Source organism: Plodia interpunctella, chromosome 14 (assembly GCF_027563975.2).
Source record: "Plodia interpunctella isolate USDA-ARS_2022_Savannah chromosome 14, ilPloInte3.2, whole genome shotgun sequence".
NCBI classification, from domain to species: domain Eukaryota; kingdom Metazoa; phylum Arthropoda; class Insecta; order Lepidoptera; family Pyralidae; genus Plodia; species Plodia interpunctella.
This window is the reverse complement of record NC_071307.1, coordinates 4,891,958-4,908,616: the sequence shown is the minus strand read 5'-3', so window position 1 is coordinate 4,908,616 and position 16,659 is coordinate 4,891,958. Positions and strand designations below refer to the sequence as shown.

At 35.6% G+C, this 16,659-nt stretch overlaps 4 protein-coding genes across 10 annotated transcripts; 3 read left to right on the top strand and 1 right to left on the bottom strand.

Annotated features, from left to right (window-relative positions):
• Positions 1 to 453: 453 nt before the first annotated feature.
• On the top strand, positions 454 to 1,103 carry LOC128675306 (uncharacterized protein). Its single transcript, XM_053754623.2, has 2 exons — positions 454 to 657; positions 739 to 1,103. Exons 1-2 carry the CDS (start codon positions 600 to 602, stop codon positions 1,035 to 1,037), a joined length of 357 nt encoding a protein of 118 aa, XP_053610598.1. The 5' UTR covers positions 454 to 599; the 3' UTR covers positions 1,038 to 1,103.
• On the bottom strand, positions 1,096 to 3,493 carry Tsen2 (tRNA splicing endonuclease subunit 2). Of its 2 annotated transcripts, none has more exons than XM_053754622.2 (4): positions 3,379 to 3,493; positions 2,215 to 3,078; positions 1,711 to 1,835; positions 1,096 to 1,227 (listed from the first exon to the last, which is right to left on the bottom strand). In XM_053754622.2, exons 2-4 carry the CDS (start codon positions 3,002 to 3,004, stop codon positions 1,096 to 1,098), a joined length of 1,047 nt encoding a protein of 348 aa, XP_053610597.1. In that variant the 5' UTR covers positions 3,005 to 3,078; positions 3,379 to 3,493. The 2 variants fall into 2 exon arrangements, with proteins under 2 accessions (XP_053610597.1, XP_053610596.1); XM_053754621.2 differs by having other exon boundaries at positions 3,289 to 3,423.
• On the top strand, positions 3,086 to 10,675 carry VhaSFD (Vacuolar H[+]-ATPase SFD subunit). Of its 4 annotated transcripts, XM_053754616.2 has the most exons (12): positions 3,103 to 3,220; positions 3,753 to 3,776; positions 4,077 to 4,158; positions 4,233 to 4,413; positions 5,486 to 5,701; positions 6,382 to 6,588; positions 7,150 to 7,284; positions 7,707 to 7,892; positions 8,645 to 8,832; positions 9,079 to 9,267; positions 9,476 to 9,589; positions 10,123 to 10,675. In XM_053754616.2, the coding sequence occupies exons 1-12, from the start codon at positions 3,166 to 3,168 to the stop codon at positions 10,196 to 10,198; spliced, it is 1,653 nt and encodes a 550-aa protein (XP_053610591.1). In that variant the 5' UTR covers positions 3,103 to 3,165; the 3' UTR covers positions 10,199 to 10,675. The 4 variants fall into 4 exon arrangements, with proteins under 4 accessions (XP_053610594.1, XP_053610591.1, XP_053610592.1 ...); XM_053754619.2 differs by lacking the exon at positions 6,382 to 6,588 and having other exon boundaries at positions 3,086 to 3,220; XM_053754617.2 differs by lacking the exons at positions 3,103 to 3,220; positions 3,753 to 3,776 and adding an exon at positions 3,821 to 3,986.
• A 589-nt stretch (positions 10,676 to 11,264) lies between these two features.
• On the top strand, positions 11,265 to 16,530 carry Arp5 (Actin-related protein 5). 3 transcript variants are annotated; one of them, XM_053754733.2, is made up of 12 exons: positions 11,265 to 11,457; positions 11,553 to 11,718; positions 12,212 to 12,378; positions 12,726 to 12,917; positions 13,110 to 13,340; positions 13,639 to 13,760; positions 14,062 to 14,142; positions 14,251 to 14,412; positions 14,879 to 15,042; positions 15,394 to 15,531; positions 15,673 to 15,827; positions 16,199 to 16,530. In XM_053754733.2, the coding sequence occupies exons 1-12, from the start codon at positions 11,352 to 11,354 to the stop codon at positions 16,501 to 16,503; spliced, it is 1,989 nt and encodes a 662-aa protein (XP_053610708.1). In that variant the 5' UTR covers positions 11,265 to 11,351; the 3' UTR covers positions 16,504 to 16,530. The 3 variants fall into 3 exon arrangements, with proteins under 3 accessions (XP_053610708.1, XP_053610710.1, XP_053610709.1); XM_053754735.2 differs by having other exon boundaries at positions 11,314 to 11,457; positions 11,537 to 11,718; XM_053754734.1 differs by having other exon boundaries at positions 11,325 to 11,457; positions 11,534 to 11,718.
• Positions 16,531 to 16,659: the final 129 nt, after the last annotated feature.

Genomic DNA, 16,659 nt, shown 5'->3' with positions numbered 1-16,659 from the left:
TATGTGTCGTCATATATAATGACGACACATATTTTATTTTAGCTTCACGTTTAAGAGCTCTTTGTCGCCTTTGAGTACACTTTGAAGTCGTCAGTTTAGACCATGAGAAAACTGAAGGGCGGTTAACTGATGCTGAAAATAATAAAAGTTGCGAAAAATACCTAGGGGTTTTTCAACCAATCTTGACCTTCCTACTTGGTATTTCAATAGCAAAATAATGTAGTTTTAAAGATCAATTTCTTCACTTTCTTCTGTATTACTGTATACATAGTGTACTGTGCACATGCTGACTGTATATGCATTTTTGGGCTTGTCGATCAGCATGAAAAGCCGCGATCTGCGCAGCTGATCAAATACCTAGTATAATAACAAAATGCCTATTTTATTACCCAAAATGTTCCTTAGGTACCTGCGGTGAAGGGCCGTGACAATGACATTTATTTTCGTCTGTGTCTATCAAAATCTCAAAAAATTATGGCAAGGCGAGTAAAATGAAAAAATACCTAGCGATATGATAGGTATAATATAATACTACAAATTGTGAACAAATTCATTTCATTGCTAATTGTTCTTATTACTGAGCTGATTTTTTTCCAAAAATGTCGACTGAAAAATCGGTTTTATCCGCAAAAAATGCCGCAGGCCCGCATGGATTAGGTAAATACTAATAACTTATTACTATTAATTTACGGTTATTAAAAATTTATAACTTGTATTTGATTGTTGTTGGCATTATAGGAGATCCAGCAGACAAGAGCCTAAGAAAAGTGGAGGTTGAAGTGCTCATACCGAAACTAATGAGAGAAAAAGCCAAAGCTGAGAAATGTTCAGAACAAGTAAAAGAATTTGAAAAATGTTGCAAAGATTCCTCATTGTTAATGGTAGTAACTTGTAGGAAACAGAATGCTGCTATGAAGGAATGTCTAACCAATTGGTATAGAGATGAAGAATTTCGAAATATATGCACAGAAGAATATTTAAATGAACGTAGTGCATACAGACAATCTGGCATCAGAAAACCTATAAAACGAGCTTAAAGATAGATTTATGTAGATAGTTATATTTTTAGTGTAAATATGAAATAAATGAAATTGTTCAATCAATCTCATCATTTATTGTCATGGGAATATTTCTTGTGAACAATAACTCATGCACACTATATTTATTAAGACCCTCTGGAAGTGGCACATCTTCATTTTGCTTCACAACTTCTGCAAGTATAATCTCCTGCAAAATATCAGACATTTTAATATGTTACAAAATGTTCTTTAGACTATGGGATTTTTAGAATTGGATACAAACGCACCACATTAAAGAAATACATAGATTTGTCTTAACTTGATATAGTTGTGTGGTCTCTAAGAATTTTGACATATATGCACAGAAGAATATTTAGACGAATGTAGTGCATACAGACAATCTGGTATCAGAAAACATATAGCTTGCTTAGCTATATTAATTATAAATATCCTATAATAGGAATAGCATTCCCAAGATAGGTGGATGTCAGGCAGGCGGTGAGTTGTGAATATTCAGCAGAATCTTCAAAATTTTGAGGCTGAACTAGGTGTCTCAGTGTTATAGCTAAGAGAGTAAACCAATAGGTGAAAGTTCTTTTTAACATTTTTTTTTTATTACATGTGTATGTGTGTGTAGATAAAATAACAATATGCCCCAGGGTACAGATAGTAAGATATGAAAGTCTCTCACCTTTACTGTTGTGTTTGCCATCCTGATATGACCAAGGAGTGGAACCCAGTCAAAGACTTCAGTAAGGTTTCTTATCACAACTATATAATCTGCATGAGCCACATCTGGTCCTTCTTTATATATTACTGAATGAAAAAATACAAATCACTATTTGAAATTATTATCACTAGCAAAAGATCTATTTTATTTTAAAATATATACTGCAATGCAAAAATATCAATCTTATATTTGAGTTGATAACAAGTCAAAATCCAAACATTATTAATATTTATTTGTCTTTAATGGATTCCATTAAAGACATAATACTATCATAAATTATGGGGTCTTAATAACCATTTTACATTTAGAAATAAAAACAATTTATTTAATCAAAACCGATCAAAAAAAAAATCATAAAATAATTAGAGGAAACCAAAATTTTGCAAACTATTTATATAAATAAATAAATATATGTTTTATTATTATATTAACTAGACATATAATTTATATCAACATAATACTTACAATAATCTCCACCAAATTTGATAGCTGGTTTAACAACATATCCTTTAGATCTATAGTAATGATAAACAACATATTTTGAAGTAAAGTTTTTGTCAGTTTCCAAAAATAATTGCCAACATTGCTGAATGCTCAACAACTTGTCTTCATTTACTACTTGCAAACACCCCAAACCATATGATAAGAAAAATGCTTCCTGCAAAGTCAACATCAACTTTTCAGGTATTATAGTTTTATTTACACAACATTTTGGTTTTAATTTGGCAAAATAATCATCATCCTCTGAATCACTGTTGGGTACAATCACAACCATATCTTTTTCTGCATTCAAATTATAAGCCTCCTGTACAGATACATCATCTGTCTCCTCACCTATTTCTTCGTCACTGGACACCAAGTCTATAACATCTTTCTTTTTACTATCATTTTTAATCTTTAACATTATTTCCTTAGCTTCACTTAAAAATAAATCAGTTTCAGATCTGTCCATTGTACTAGTAAACTTTTTATGCCAATAATTCCTCTTGACAAATTGCCTTCTCCGCATGATGTGCATGCCATGTTGGTGAGTTCTTGGTTTTGAACGGGAAAAAGAACCTTTACCAAAACAACCCATTTGATGTAAAAGAGCCATTTCATCTTCTGAATTCACAGCTACACTAAATCCATTAAAATGACCAGTAAATACAATGCGCATAGCTGTATCTAAAGGAAATCTTAATGAATCAATTGCCATAGGAAATAAGTGATTTGTGTCATTACTTTGACAAGCATTTGATTGCAAAGTAGTCATGATGACAAAAGAACTGGCCAGTGTCCAAATTTATTTACAGATAAACTTCAACGTCGGGAGCGAATATTATGAATCTGTAACAAACAAAACAAGAATAGTATCTTAACCTAAAAATAAATTTATTATGAATCACTGTCGTAGAAAGAACAGCAATTGACAATATGGGAGAGTTTGAATCTGGACACGCACAACCGGTGAAGAAAGACGAGTACAACAGTAAGTAATTTAATAAAAATGAAAATATGTGGATCATTTGGCCTAAAAATTACAAAACTTTGTCTAACCTTGTGTTATCTACTTTGAAATTCGTTCATAACAATAACATAAAGGTACTGTACTTTAAATATACTTTATATAAAAAAGAAAATACGTACAATATTTCTCATTTAGCTCTGTTTACGTATATTAATTTGAATTTATTCAATTTATACAAGCTGTCAAGTCGACATTGACAATTGAATAGTTTGATATCTTTTTAAATTAATTTACAATAAAATAATAATTAGTCCGTTAGTTTCATTGTATTGTAATGTATGTAACCATTTGAATAATTTTGTACAGCAAATATTTTGCCAGAGTCGTAATATTTATAGTAGGCCGTGAGAAAATTAATGGAATTTATCATTAATCATTGTGAACAAAACGATGATTTGACAATTATTATTTTAATGTTGTAACATGTCTCTTTAGCGGTATGGACAACATACAGATAATATTGCTGATAAGTTGTTGTCTCTTTCTATTTCAGAAAGAACAGTATTCATTAGAGAAGGTAAGACAATTTACAGAAATCTCAAGAACGGTTAACTTCACTTTTCATAGTCACAAGACTACTCAGCTGAGGCTGTCCAATTTTCGATTGCCCGAAATATTGGATTTTCGGATATTTTAATTATTTTACTGTGGCTTTAAATAATTTTAGCCAAAATGGCTAATATTAGTGATGACAATGTTAGTAAACTCCTGGGTGACGATAAAATCGGTAAGTTACAAAACATATTTGGTAGTTACATGGTTTAGGGTGGTTTGAACAACAAACTATTAATTCTCGTACCTATTTCATGTTTTCTAGATATGATTGCTGCCACAAGTGTGTTGCAAATAAGAGCCACTGAGATCCGTCAATCGCACATAAATTGGCAGTCTTACCTACAGTGAGTAGTACTAATTCACTATATAACATTAATTTTGCATTGTTTTCTTTTATAAAAGTATATATTCATTGCAGGTCACAGATGATCACCCAGCGTGATCACGACTTCATTGTGAACCTAGACCATCACGGCCAGAAGAACCTGCCTGACAAGAGTCCTGAAGTCTGTGCTGAAGTTTTCCTGAACTTGCTGACCCATGTCAGCAAGGACCACACCATCCAGTACACCCTGGTCCTCATTGATGACATTCTTTCGGTAATCAAATTGATTTTGTTTTGTTTATTCATTTAAATAGTGTATTGTTAAAGTAGAATAATGATGTTAGTGGAAAATAATCTGTAGGTAACAGCAAATGTTTATTTTATATTCCACTTAAAGATACTGACAAGACAATAGTGTTTATAAATATAAAGAAGAAAGTGTTTATATCATAAAATTCATAAAGTAATTTTGTAGCCTATAATACCTATTTATAGAGAAGTTATTTCTGGAATTTAAATGGTGTGTCAGGAAGTGTTGACAGTTCTTTAGTCAATGATATATTATGTGGTCGTCCAAATCAAAAGGGACCTTATGGCAGCTAGCACTTAGGTCTTTATTGCCTTTGTTCCAATACAAAACAACAGCAATAATGGCGTAAGTGCCTGGCGCCACAAGGTCCTTTTTGATTTAGATGACCATTGACCACATATTCCTTACAAACCTGTAAATGCACCAACCATTGTGTCTTGATTCTGCATGGTTGAGGCAAAATATACAGGGTTACTGTTATCTAATGCATAACCTTCCAAAGGTGCATAAGGTACATAGAGACTAACATCTTTTGTTCTATGGCTTTTGTCTAAACATATTAAATACAAGAATTTTTCGTTTTTTAGTTTAAATTTTAACTTCTATATAATGCTACTGCACTGTCTTGTGTTGCTTGGCTATTACATAGAATTAAGATGTGCAGAATCGTAAATTAGATGTATTTTTTTTATATGAAAAAAAAAATTAAACACAAAAAGTCGAAAGTTGGAGGTTTTATGTTTGATACTGTCATATACTATATTTGAGGGTACTTGAGATATATATCCAGTCTGGTTTTATGTCAGGTGAGTGAACATGCGTGTTCTCCCGAATTTATCCTTTTCCAGCTTGTATCAGTGGCGACGAGTAAACATGGTGAAAAGAGTGTAAAAATTACATAACAAATATAATTTACTTATTTACAGTAACCCTGTATATATATGTATAATAATAAACTTGTTTCAAAGTTTATAAAAACGATCACTGTCTTGTTTATTTATTATAAAATGTATATTTTAAAATTCTGTCTAAATAGGAGGATAAGTCTCGTGTTAAGATTTTCCGTGATGCAAGACGTTCTGGTGGATCAGTTTGGCAAGTTTTCCTGAATCTTCTGAACCGCCAAGATGAGTTCGTGCAGCACATGACGGCTCGCATTATTGCCAAGCTAGCCTGCTGGTACCCCCAGCTTATGGAGAAGAGCGACCTCAACTTCTACCTCTCCTGGCTAAAGGATGAACTAATGCTGAACGTAAGTTTTAGCCTGTACAACTTGTACTATTGTTATAAATGAATACTACCTAAGTGCATGCAGTTTTTAAATGCATGGTTTTTTAAAATCTAATTATATTTATATCCAAATGTTTTTTGTTGTTTTTGATAGTTCAAATATCACAGTTCATGCTACAAATTAATGCTTTGCTGATTGATATAACTGTTTATTGTCATGTCACTTCATATTATCATTCTTGCATGGTAGAATCATAATTCATTCACATTCTTCATATAAATAATGTTCTAATATTTAAACGAATACTTTCGGAACAAGTAATAAGTTTTGTACAGAACAAGACACCACTACTGTGACAAACAACACAGCAACATGAAATATTTGATATAGTTGCTTTTTATTTCTCATACTTCTAGATTCAATAATACACATAGATGTCTACCATTACACCATAATCTTCTAATAATTACATTCATAATAATTACATTCATAATCTTCTTTCCCTATTTCATTATAAATATAGCAATTTATTTTTTGAAACAAATGAATTGCTGACACTAGCATAAACCCATGGAGTCTGCAGAACTTAGCAAGCAATCATCATGTGTCTAAACCACTGACACATAACACAATGTATCGCGCAAGTATCACTTTGGTTGGATAGCATGGATGTTTGATTGAGAGGTTTATTTTCTGGCAAGGCGGAGAATATGTCCGTCGAGTTAGAGCATGCCGAGCAGGTTATGTTGGAGCATGAGAAACAGAAATTCTCCGATAAGCATAAACACAACAAGGAGAAGGATGATAAGAAGCCTGAAGGGGCTCAGGGTCAGGAGAAATACTCCAGCCTCTACAGTTCATTTGACCAGCTGAAACCGCACGAGGACCTACCACCCGGCCTGCATCAGGTACTTTATGGTGTCACCATGACACTCACAGATGGTAATCTGATGACTAATCATGTAAATAACTCAAGTGTCAATTTATTTCTTTTAACACTGTTAATGCTTTGTAATTTATTAATGTGCGTTGTTTCCAGTGGTTTCCATGTTCTTACAGCTTATTAAACAGCAATGCATTGATTTATGCTTCATGGAATATACTGCTAATTCTAGAATATTTTTTGACAAATGTTACCAAATTTTAACACTCAATTGTAAAAAAAATATATTGTGATAATTTACTCTGTGTTAATCTGATATATTTCAAATGAAGCAAATTCTAACTATATGTTGTTATATGTTTTAGCTACTAAAGGTAAGTATTTTTGGTAAATTAATAGAAACTTTTTTTAATGAAGACAATTTTAAAAACATAGTTTTTTAGATTTTTAGACTTGACATGGTATTCAAATGCAATTTTTTTTTATCTAGGTATTTACCGAGTCTTTACTTTTTTCGATATATTTTTTTATTTCATTAAATTCCTGCCAGTATTTTTAAATCTTGTTATTCTTGTGTTGGAAACAGAATAACGATTACATCCAGTCGGTGGCACGCTGCCTGCAGATGATGCTGCGCATCGACGAGTACCGCTTCGCGTTTTTGTCCGTTGACGGCATCTCCACGCTTCTTACCATCCTCGCCTCCAGGGTCAACTTCCAGGTAAGGTCATGAGTAAAACGAGGTTTAATATATTCAAGTAATCATCATTATCTTCGCGGCCTTCCATTAACACACGTGTAGGCTTCTTTCCGTTTACACTAGATTATGCCCTTCTCTGACTAAATACAGGTCACAAGTTTTTCGTGCCCTAGAATATGACCTATCCATATGCTCACGTGGATGTCGTACTAGGCGACCAAGGGATAAAAACAGTTGACATCTAATAAGCAACAGCCACATTCCCAAGGAAGTTAAAGTCAAGCGGTTGGACTTAAAATCTGATGAATCTTCAAAATTTAAAGTTTTTTTTTACGTAGAACCCAGCTTTGGTGCAATGATAATAACTTGAGTATATTTTGTAATACACTTCTTTAAATTTGACCACGATGATTAATACGATGATTTAACAATAAAAATTTCAGGTGCAATACCAGCTAGTTTTCTGCCTGTGGGTGCTCACGTTCAACCCGCTGTTGGCCGAGAAGATGAACAAATTCAACGCTATCCCAATCCTCGCTGACATCCTGAGCGACTCCGTCAAGGAGAAGGTGACTCGCATCGTGTTGGCGGTCTTCAAGAATCTGATTGAGAAGCCCGAGGACCAGCAGGTAATTTTTTTATGGAAGGTAACACTAAAGGCCCACACTAAAAACTAACCTTGTATCGTGGGTTTGATTAACACAAACACATGTCGACGCGAATGCTTGAACATTGCGTAGTTAGTATGAGTGCTTTTATTTACCGCAATGGAAAACCAGCAAAGTATACCGAATCTGCTGGCAAACTGTTCGACGACAATGTAGAGCTGGTATTTAATAAATTCAAATTCAAATCATTTATTCAGAAATTAGACCTTCACAGGCACTTTTTCTCGTTAATTTTTATATTTATAGTTATTTCTCACAAGCTACAAACTACTGGCATTTCGAAACGACCACTGCTGAGAAGAAATGCCGAAAGAAACTCATTTGAACAGTGTTGGTCCCTATCATGCCAGATCGGCTTACCATTCTTGTTTCTTACAATGTTTTCTCTAATAATATATAAAAGTACATAATGTACATAGTTAGAAGGTATATCAAAACAGGTTATAATTGTGATCCGAGTGCTGATTATAATATATATACATATATCGATGTAAAACACAATTAACTTACATGAAAATATATGAGAAACGAGATGACCAGTTCCCTCTGGCAGCACCCGTTCACAAGTTGACGCATGGGACAGCCATCGCGTAGCTCAACCATAATAGAGGGAACCTCACGACCCGGCCCACGACGCCACCACCAGATTGACCATTTGAGTGAGCATGACACACTCGATTCAATAATGTGAAATTGCACATTGTACATTCCAGGTAGCAAAGGAGCACTGCATCGCGATGGTGCAATGCAAGGTCCTGAAGCAGTTGTCCATCTTGGAGCAGAAGCGTTCGGACGACGAAGATATTATGAACGATGTGGAGTACCTCAACGAGCGTTTGCAGGCCTCCGTGCAGGACCTCAGCTCTTTCGATCAGTACGCTACCGAAGTCAAGAGTGGACGGTGAGTTTGTTATTGTATGAATTAACAGTTTTGTACTCTGATTCATCTATCATAGTAATCTGAAGTCAAGTTGCGCCAGTTCGAAATATTGTTTTTAAATTATTGAAAATATATTGTAAATTTTTGTTTAATATTTAAGTAGTTTATGAATAAGCCGTATTCAGTGTCCATCGACACAAGCCAAAAAAATAGGCGGACAAGTGATCCTAGAAGGATTACGGAACCGTAAAATAAAAATGTGTCCAGATTGGAGTGGTCGCCGGTGCACAAGTCGGCCAAGTTCTGGCGCGAGAACGCGGCGCGCCTCAACGAGCGCGGACAGGAGCTGCTGCGCACGCTCGTGCATCTGCTGGAGCGCAGCGCAGACCCCGTCGTGCTCGCCGTCGCCTGCTACGACGTCGGCGAGTACGTGCGACACTACCCGCGCGGGAAGAAGTTAGTGCGCTCTCTCTCTCTCTCTCTCTCTCTCTCTCTCTCTCAACGCTTGCTACGGTTAAACTGATTGTAACCAAGTGAAATTCAATTTATACAATTAAATTTCACTTTTTACTTCATACATCTGCAATTCATATAGCAGCCAGCCAGTAATTGACATCGGCATCTTTTTCAATTCACTCGCTGTCATCTATTTTATTTTATTTAGCATAATCGAGCAGTTGGGCGGCAAACAGCGCGTGATGCATCTCCTGAGCCACGAGGACCCCAACGTGCGGTACGAGGCTCTGCTGGCCGTGCAGAAACTCATGGTCCACAACTGGTCAGTATATAGCATTGTATTGTATACTTAGATCTTAAGCCTGTTTCACATATCCATTAATATTAGTAAGTAAAAAGACTATAAGACTTCCAGGTTGGTTCAGGTCTTCTTCTTGACCTTATCCCACTTATGTGGGGTCGGCAAGTGTAAGAACACAATCTCCAAATAAAAGAGATATTTCATAAATTCTACCGGTACTAATATTATACCTGTTTACTAAATTTCATCGAAATCCGTACAATAGTGCATATACAAAATTCGCATTTAAAATATCAGTAGAGATGATATGATCAAAAAACTGAATCTGTAAATCGGAAATTCAAATCTAAATGAAAACGGAATCTTTTCGAGAATTGTACAATCGCCGAAGAAAAAATATTGGTTTATTGCCACAATTTCCATCGAAATCAGATCAAATGATTTTTTATTAAATTGACTGCGCCTTTTCCAATAAAATCGTAATAAATAACAATGATTTGTAATTATTATATTAAAAATCTGTATAATACATGTAAACTTTTATAACCTTTCAGGGAATATCTCGGCAAGCAACTGGAAAAGGAACAGATCGACAAACAAGCCGGCACGGTCGTCGGAGCTAAAGCCTAATGTTATTGTTACAACTTTATTAATATTGTTATTGTTGTCTAGGATGCTGAGGTCCCTACGCAGCGATCTATAAGCTTGTACCACGTGTATATAGTGTGCCACTAATTTAAATAATAAAATGTTGTTTCCTTCATCTATAAGTATAATGTTTACAATCATTAATTGAATTAGAAAGGTATTACAAGCGATCGCTTCAGCAATTCATTGTTTATTTAATTATATCGTCTTATATATCAGATAAATACTACTCGTATTGTAAACAATATTGAGAAATGTTAATGAGCAGATATTTATGTTTTTTTTTCAAAGTTATCCACATTCCTTTTGAGTTTTAGTTACAAAAATTTAAAGATTATGACATAAATATTTGAATTACTTTATAGTAGGCAAGCCTACTGAAATATAGTTTATGTAGTGAACTGCGGAATATGACTAAAGTTATGTCAGTATTGTGAATAAAGATAATTATGAAATAGTTTTCTATTGTTTCAACTTCTAAAGCATCAGCATATCATCCTTGATGTGGAAGGCGTCCAAAGGCTGCGGTGGCCGGTGACCAATTCTCATCAGATGGGCCTACCGCTTAGTAACTTTAAAAAAGCAAGAAATCGCATCATAAGCAATATTTATTTATTTTAATAATAAAAATTGCAAAATTATAGCTTGCATTCTTTCAAGGAAAAGGCTTGGTCATGGGCACAGATTAAATAATACCCCAGTAGTCATGGGCTTTAATTCCATGGGCTAGATAGTGTAAGGATTCTAAAAGGCTAGCAATCTTCACTTAAACCCGCCATCCGACTACGGGTCCTCGTGTCTTGCAACTCTTGGCTGTGTCTCTCGTAAGCAGGCCTAAATTACGAGATCTAAACAAACACAAAAAAATATCGTTGCTCTTAATAACTACAATGAACAAATGATGATAACGTTATATATCTATACCTAGTTAACGTTTAACCATTATGCTTTGATGCACAATGGAAAATTACCTTAATTATTTGCTTTAGTAGGTTGGTAGCATTTAACATCAAATTCTATCCACAGACAATTGTCAATTTGACATTGAGATGAGATTGAGTTGAATTTTGATCTTTTGATAAGTAGTACCTGTTTACCAAAGTAGTTTCTCGAATCGAATTATTTTTTGAATGAAATGGAGGACGTATTGGTTTTAAAAGATTATAAGACTGTTCCTGATATTGTGCACGAATACGAGCCAACGTTAAAACTAGGCCATATACCTTTAGTAATTGACAATGGTTAGTCAATAGATTACACGATAACAAACAAAACATTGAATTGTTTTTGCCATATTAACTAATTCTTCCTTACCAGCAGCGCATTACTTTTCCAGGTTCGTACCAATGTAGAGTTGGCTGGTCAATTTATGACGAACCGCATTTAATATTTAAAAATCTAATAGCCCGGCCTCGAAAAGACCGGTGTAAAAAAGATGCCGAACCTCCCGTTACGCCGCCTATTCAAATAGGAAACGATATAATCAATATAGAAGCCGTCAGGTAAGTTTTCTCACTTGTAGACACATTCTTTACCAAACTTAGACTTAGTGATTTATATTACAAGTTTGTTTCGACACCTATCAAGAATTATTGCTGAGTAAGGCTAAGTCTCCACTTCTGATGTATATGTATATATGTCCTATGGGGACCATATGACATATTGTTAGAACTTTTATCTGATGTAGTCTGACTAATTTAGTGTAGGTCTAATTTTGCAACATGTACATGAACTTCCACACTAGAAGTAAATGAAAAATAAGTTAGTCTATCAAGTTGTAGTACTAATTTTATGGTACAGGTTCAACAAAAGAAACTGTTCTGTTATATGTCCACAAAATAAATACATAACTTCTTTGTTTATAAGTAAGATGTTCACAAAATCTATTTTGTTAAATTGTTCAACAACAGATGTATAGTCTTATCAGACTGTACATAGCATGATTTAGCTATCACCAATCTAAATAAAATAAATCATTAGTTTTAAACATTCCAGATTTCAGTTGAAAACACAGTTTGACAAAAATGTGGTGACACATTTTGAGGCCCAGGAGCAGGTTTGTGACTACATATTCTCCCATCTTGGCATTGACAACGAGGGCAGTGTGCCCCACCCCATTGTGATGACTGAAGCATTTGTTACTCCTAACTACTGCAGGCAGTGTAAGAATTTAGTTTTGCTTATTTTTTTAAGTTTACTGCATCTATTTTTAAGGCTATTGTGGATTATGGTTATAGTACCTTGTAATGAGAATGTACATTGTTGGTACCTGTATAACTAAGTCTCTCTTCCAATCTGGACTGTGATGCAAAACCTAGGATCAGCATAAAATAAAAACTTTTAAAAGTTTCAGCTGTGATTTTACAATCGGCCGCATGTGTGACACTAGTCCTCTTTGGGAATGTATTATTGTGGAGTGGTCCTATACTAGCATACACCAATGACTTGGTGCCTATATATATGGTAGATGCATAAATTCATTTGAAATCAAATATTTTTTGATTTTCAGTGATGTCAGAGCTTCTTTTTGAAGGCTATGGTGTGCCAGCAGTGAGCTATGGAGTTGACTCCCTCTTCAGCATGTATCGAAATGATATTGGGGACACAGCACTTATCGTGAACTGTGGTTACCACACCATACACATTATACCTGTCCTCAGAGGAAATGTTATTGCTGAACATGCCAGGAGAATCAACTTAGGTAAACTTTGATTTTTAACTAAAAACAATAAACAATTTAGGCATGCTGAACACATTTATTATGGGTGAATGAGACTTCTAATTTAAAAAAAAGTGTACACTTGTAAAAAAATTCTGTTCATTGTTTAATTTATTAAGAATGTTAATGTAACAATTGTTAGAATAAAAGACAACAAATATTTTTTAATCATAGGTGGCAGTGAAATGGTATCATACCTGCACAAGCTGCTTCAATTGAAATATCCTGTTCATGTTAACGCAATCACCATGTCCCGAGCTGAGGAGATTCTGCATGAGCACTGCTCCATAGCTTTGGACTACCAGGAGGAGATCAAGAAGTGGGCTAATCCAGACTATTACGAAGCAAATGTGAAGAGAGTGCAGCTCCCATTTGTGCAGTCTGCTAGCTCATCTGGTTTGACAGGTATATATTACACTAATATTTTTTAGATACAAACTTTTATACATAAAGAACAGAAACATAAAATATTTAGTAATCCTAACCGTTCTATTGCAATGGCAAAAACGTAGTTCGTTAAGAATCCGTCCTTATAGACAGACAGCAATTGTAAACACCAAAGTATAATATTTCAGAAACCTAGTAAATACCAAGAAAATAAAGTTTGTCAAAGTCAATAAAGATTCCTATAAATCATTATAGGATGATGAATATTCATGGAGTAATAGCTTTTATCAGCATTTTTTTTATGAAATATTTTCAGCTGAACAACAGAAAGAGCGTAAGAAAGAGATGGCGCGGAGACTGTTGGAAATTAATGCAAGGAAAAGAGAAGAAAGATTAGCAGAAGATGAAGAAATGCTAAATCAGTTGCTTGCAATACAGGTAACTATTCTACTAATTTACAAATTTTAGTTTCAAGGAAAGTTGTAGCTGCATACCTAATTTTGTTTCTTTAAACAATACTAGCTTTTACCCACAACTTCGTATGTGAGTAAAAATCCATTTCCAGTGGGAATTTCAGGAAATCCCTTCTTAGTGCTCCCCTACATTGTTCTAGGAACCTACACACCCCAGTTTTAGCGTTCTACGCCCAGTAGTTTCGGTTGTGCGTTGCCTGTCAGTCAGTCACTCGGTAACAGAAGTTTTATATATATATATATATTTTGTTTTTATTACTTTTCAGGACATGATAGAAGATGGGGATACAGACGAATTTAACGAAGCAATCAAAGGCTTTGATATTAAAAGTTATGAAGATCTGCAGGTAAATTATGTAATTTAATATTTTGATAAAAATAGGTTACAAAACGATAAAATAATTAAGTATTTAATTGTATTTTTATTTAGTAATAATACATTATTACATTTACAGCGTCAAATATCAAATGTGAACACGAAGATAGAGAAGAACAAGCAGCGTATCATAGCCGCGGCGAACGCGGAAGAGAACTTAGAATCTCGACCGACTGGCCGCATGCAGCCGCCTTCTGATCCTGAGGCCTTCCAACTGTGGCTCAATGACACCAGGGCTAAGGTATGATGTTTGTTTATTGTATAGAGCTGTCCATTTTGGAACTCAAGACTATCTTCCTTACATATGTTTAAATTTGTAAATTTTGTACTTTATTCTTATTCTAAATGGGAAGAGGCAACTTTTTTAGTTTATAGTTATAAGTAAATACCAACTAAGTACATAGTAACCAAAGGGACCGTAAAACACAAAACACGTAGCACGTCATTGCGTCCGAACGTTTTCTCTTTTTTTACACAATATAGGAAAAACAACATGTGGACGTTAGGACATGCTATGTGTTTATCTCCCGTCATTCAGAAATAAAAAGCATTTGATATTTTTTCGAAATTGTAAATTTTTTGGAATCGTCTAATACGTATAAATATTTAAAAAATAATGTCAGTTGCATCTTGTTTCCGCATGACGGTAGAATTATTTAGTGTACTTCGTGGAGAAATAAAGATTTCCGAGTGTTCGATACGATCAGTACCGCGAGTTGGTGAGCCGGCGTGAGCACAGACGCGCGCGGCGGTCGGCGATGCTGAAGCGGCGCACGGCCGCCGCGGCCGAGCGCATGCGCGTCATCTCCCGTCTGGCCGCCGCCGGCGACGACTTCGGCAACCAGGACTCCGACTGGGACGCCTACAAGAGGTCTGACACTCATGTTCAAAAGTCCGATTGCTTATTTCCAATTCAACTTTTGTCTTAATGCGCGTCGGCTGAAGGTGCATTGACAATATCATCACTACACCTTCGGTCAATACACTTCAACTTAATTGAGCTATAACATCCTGCTATTATGTTATAAAATAAATTCTATAACTTTCCATATTAACCCAATGTCATGTAAAACTATGCAGACTTACTTGAACACCAGTCAAAAATCGCTACCTACACTAGGGTGTATCGATTTTTGGAATAACATTCACATCCAATTCTATTTCCATCTTTCTTTGACAATTCTTAAACGATATCAATTTAAAATTTCCTAATCGGTTCCAGCATAAGTCGCGAAGCAGATTCAGACTCCGAAGCCGACGGCGAGCGACTGCTGGAGCTGGAGGAAGCTCTGAGAGAGCACGAGCCGCAGCCCTCCTCGCATCAACATCATCAGCTGCACCTCGCCATTGAGCCGCTCAGGTAGATTCCTGGGTTACACTCCCACTGGCACAGTATGAAGCAGACTCACACTCGCAAGCGAAAAATCGAATACTCCACTGACAAGAGCAAGCACTTAAATAAGTAAGAGTGGTCTCAATAGAGTTATGATTATGGTTTCAGAGCGCCCGAGCTGATGTTCCAGCCGTCTATGATGGGAAACCTGGAGGCGGGATTGGCGGAGACCATGGAGTACGTGCTGAAGCACTTCAGTGCTGAGGACCAGCTGCTGCTGGCCAACAATGTGTTCCTCACCGGCGGCGGCTCGCAGCTGCCAGGTAACCGCGGACCACTGTACGGGGTCGCTCCCGAAGATCCATACTAATTTGTTTTTAAATTAGTGTGCAACATCGGGAACTCATAGACAGGGCGGTGCACTGGCAGCAGAGGAATCAAATTCGATTGACAACTTTATGAACATGTAACAAAACTTGCTTATTTTCTCTAGGCGACTAGGCGTTTCTTTAGGTGTGCAAAATTGGACACCAACATCTGTACCTATACATTTAAAAGAAAGAAACGTTAATAGACTATGTTTATCAGACTAAAGGCAAAAATAGCTTATTATTACCGATTAGTACAAAAAATGCTGTAATTTTCTACCGACAAGTAAAAAATGATTATTTTACATACAACTGTGTTGTTGCAGGTTTGAAAGAAAGGTTAGAAAGAGAGCTTTTAGAAATGAGACCCTTTCAATCGACACACAAAGTTGTTATGGCTCAGAACGCGAGTTTGGACGCTTGGTACGGCGCGAGGGACTTCGCGGGCAGCAACGAGTTCGAGAGCTATTGTATAACTAAAGAAGAGTACTATGAAATGGGTGGGGAGTACTTGAAGGAGCATCACGCAAGTAATTTGTACTACAAGAGCCCTGCTCCGATCATAGACACTACGTTAGCCCCCGCTGGCGACGCCAATGTGGTCAAAGAAGAAATTGTGGTTGATTGTTGAACGTCACCAATAAATATTAAAACGTTATTTGTTTTAATATCTTGAAAAACAAGGATTTGTTCCCATTGAGTCACACCGCGAATTGTAACACTACACAGCGGGAGAAAAATTCCCGTTGTGTTACACATTGCAACAATCTTCCTCTCTGCAGTAATA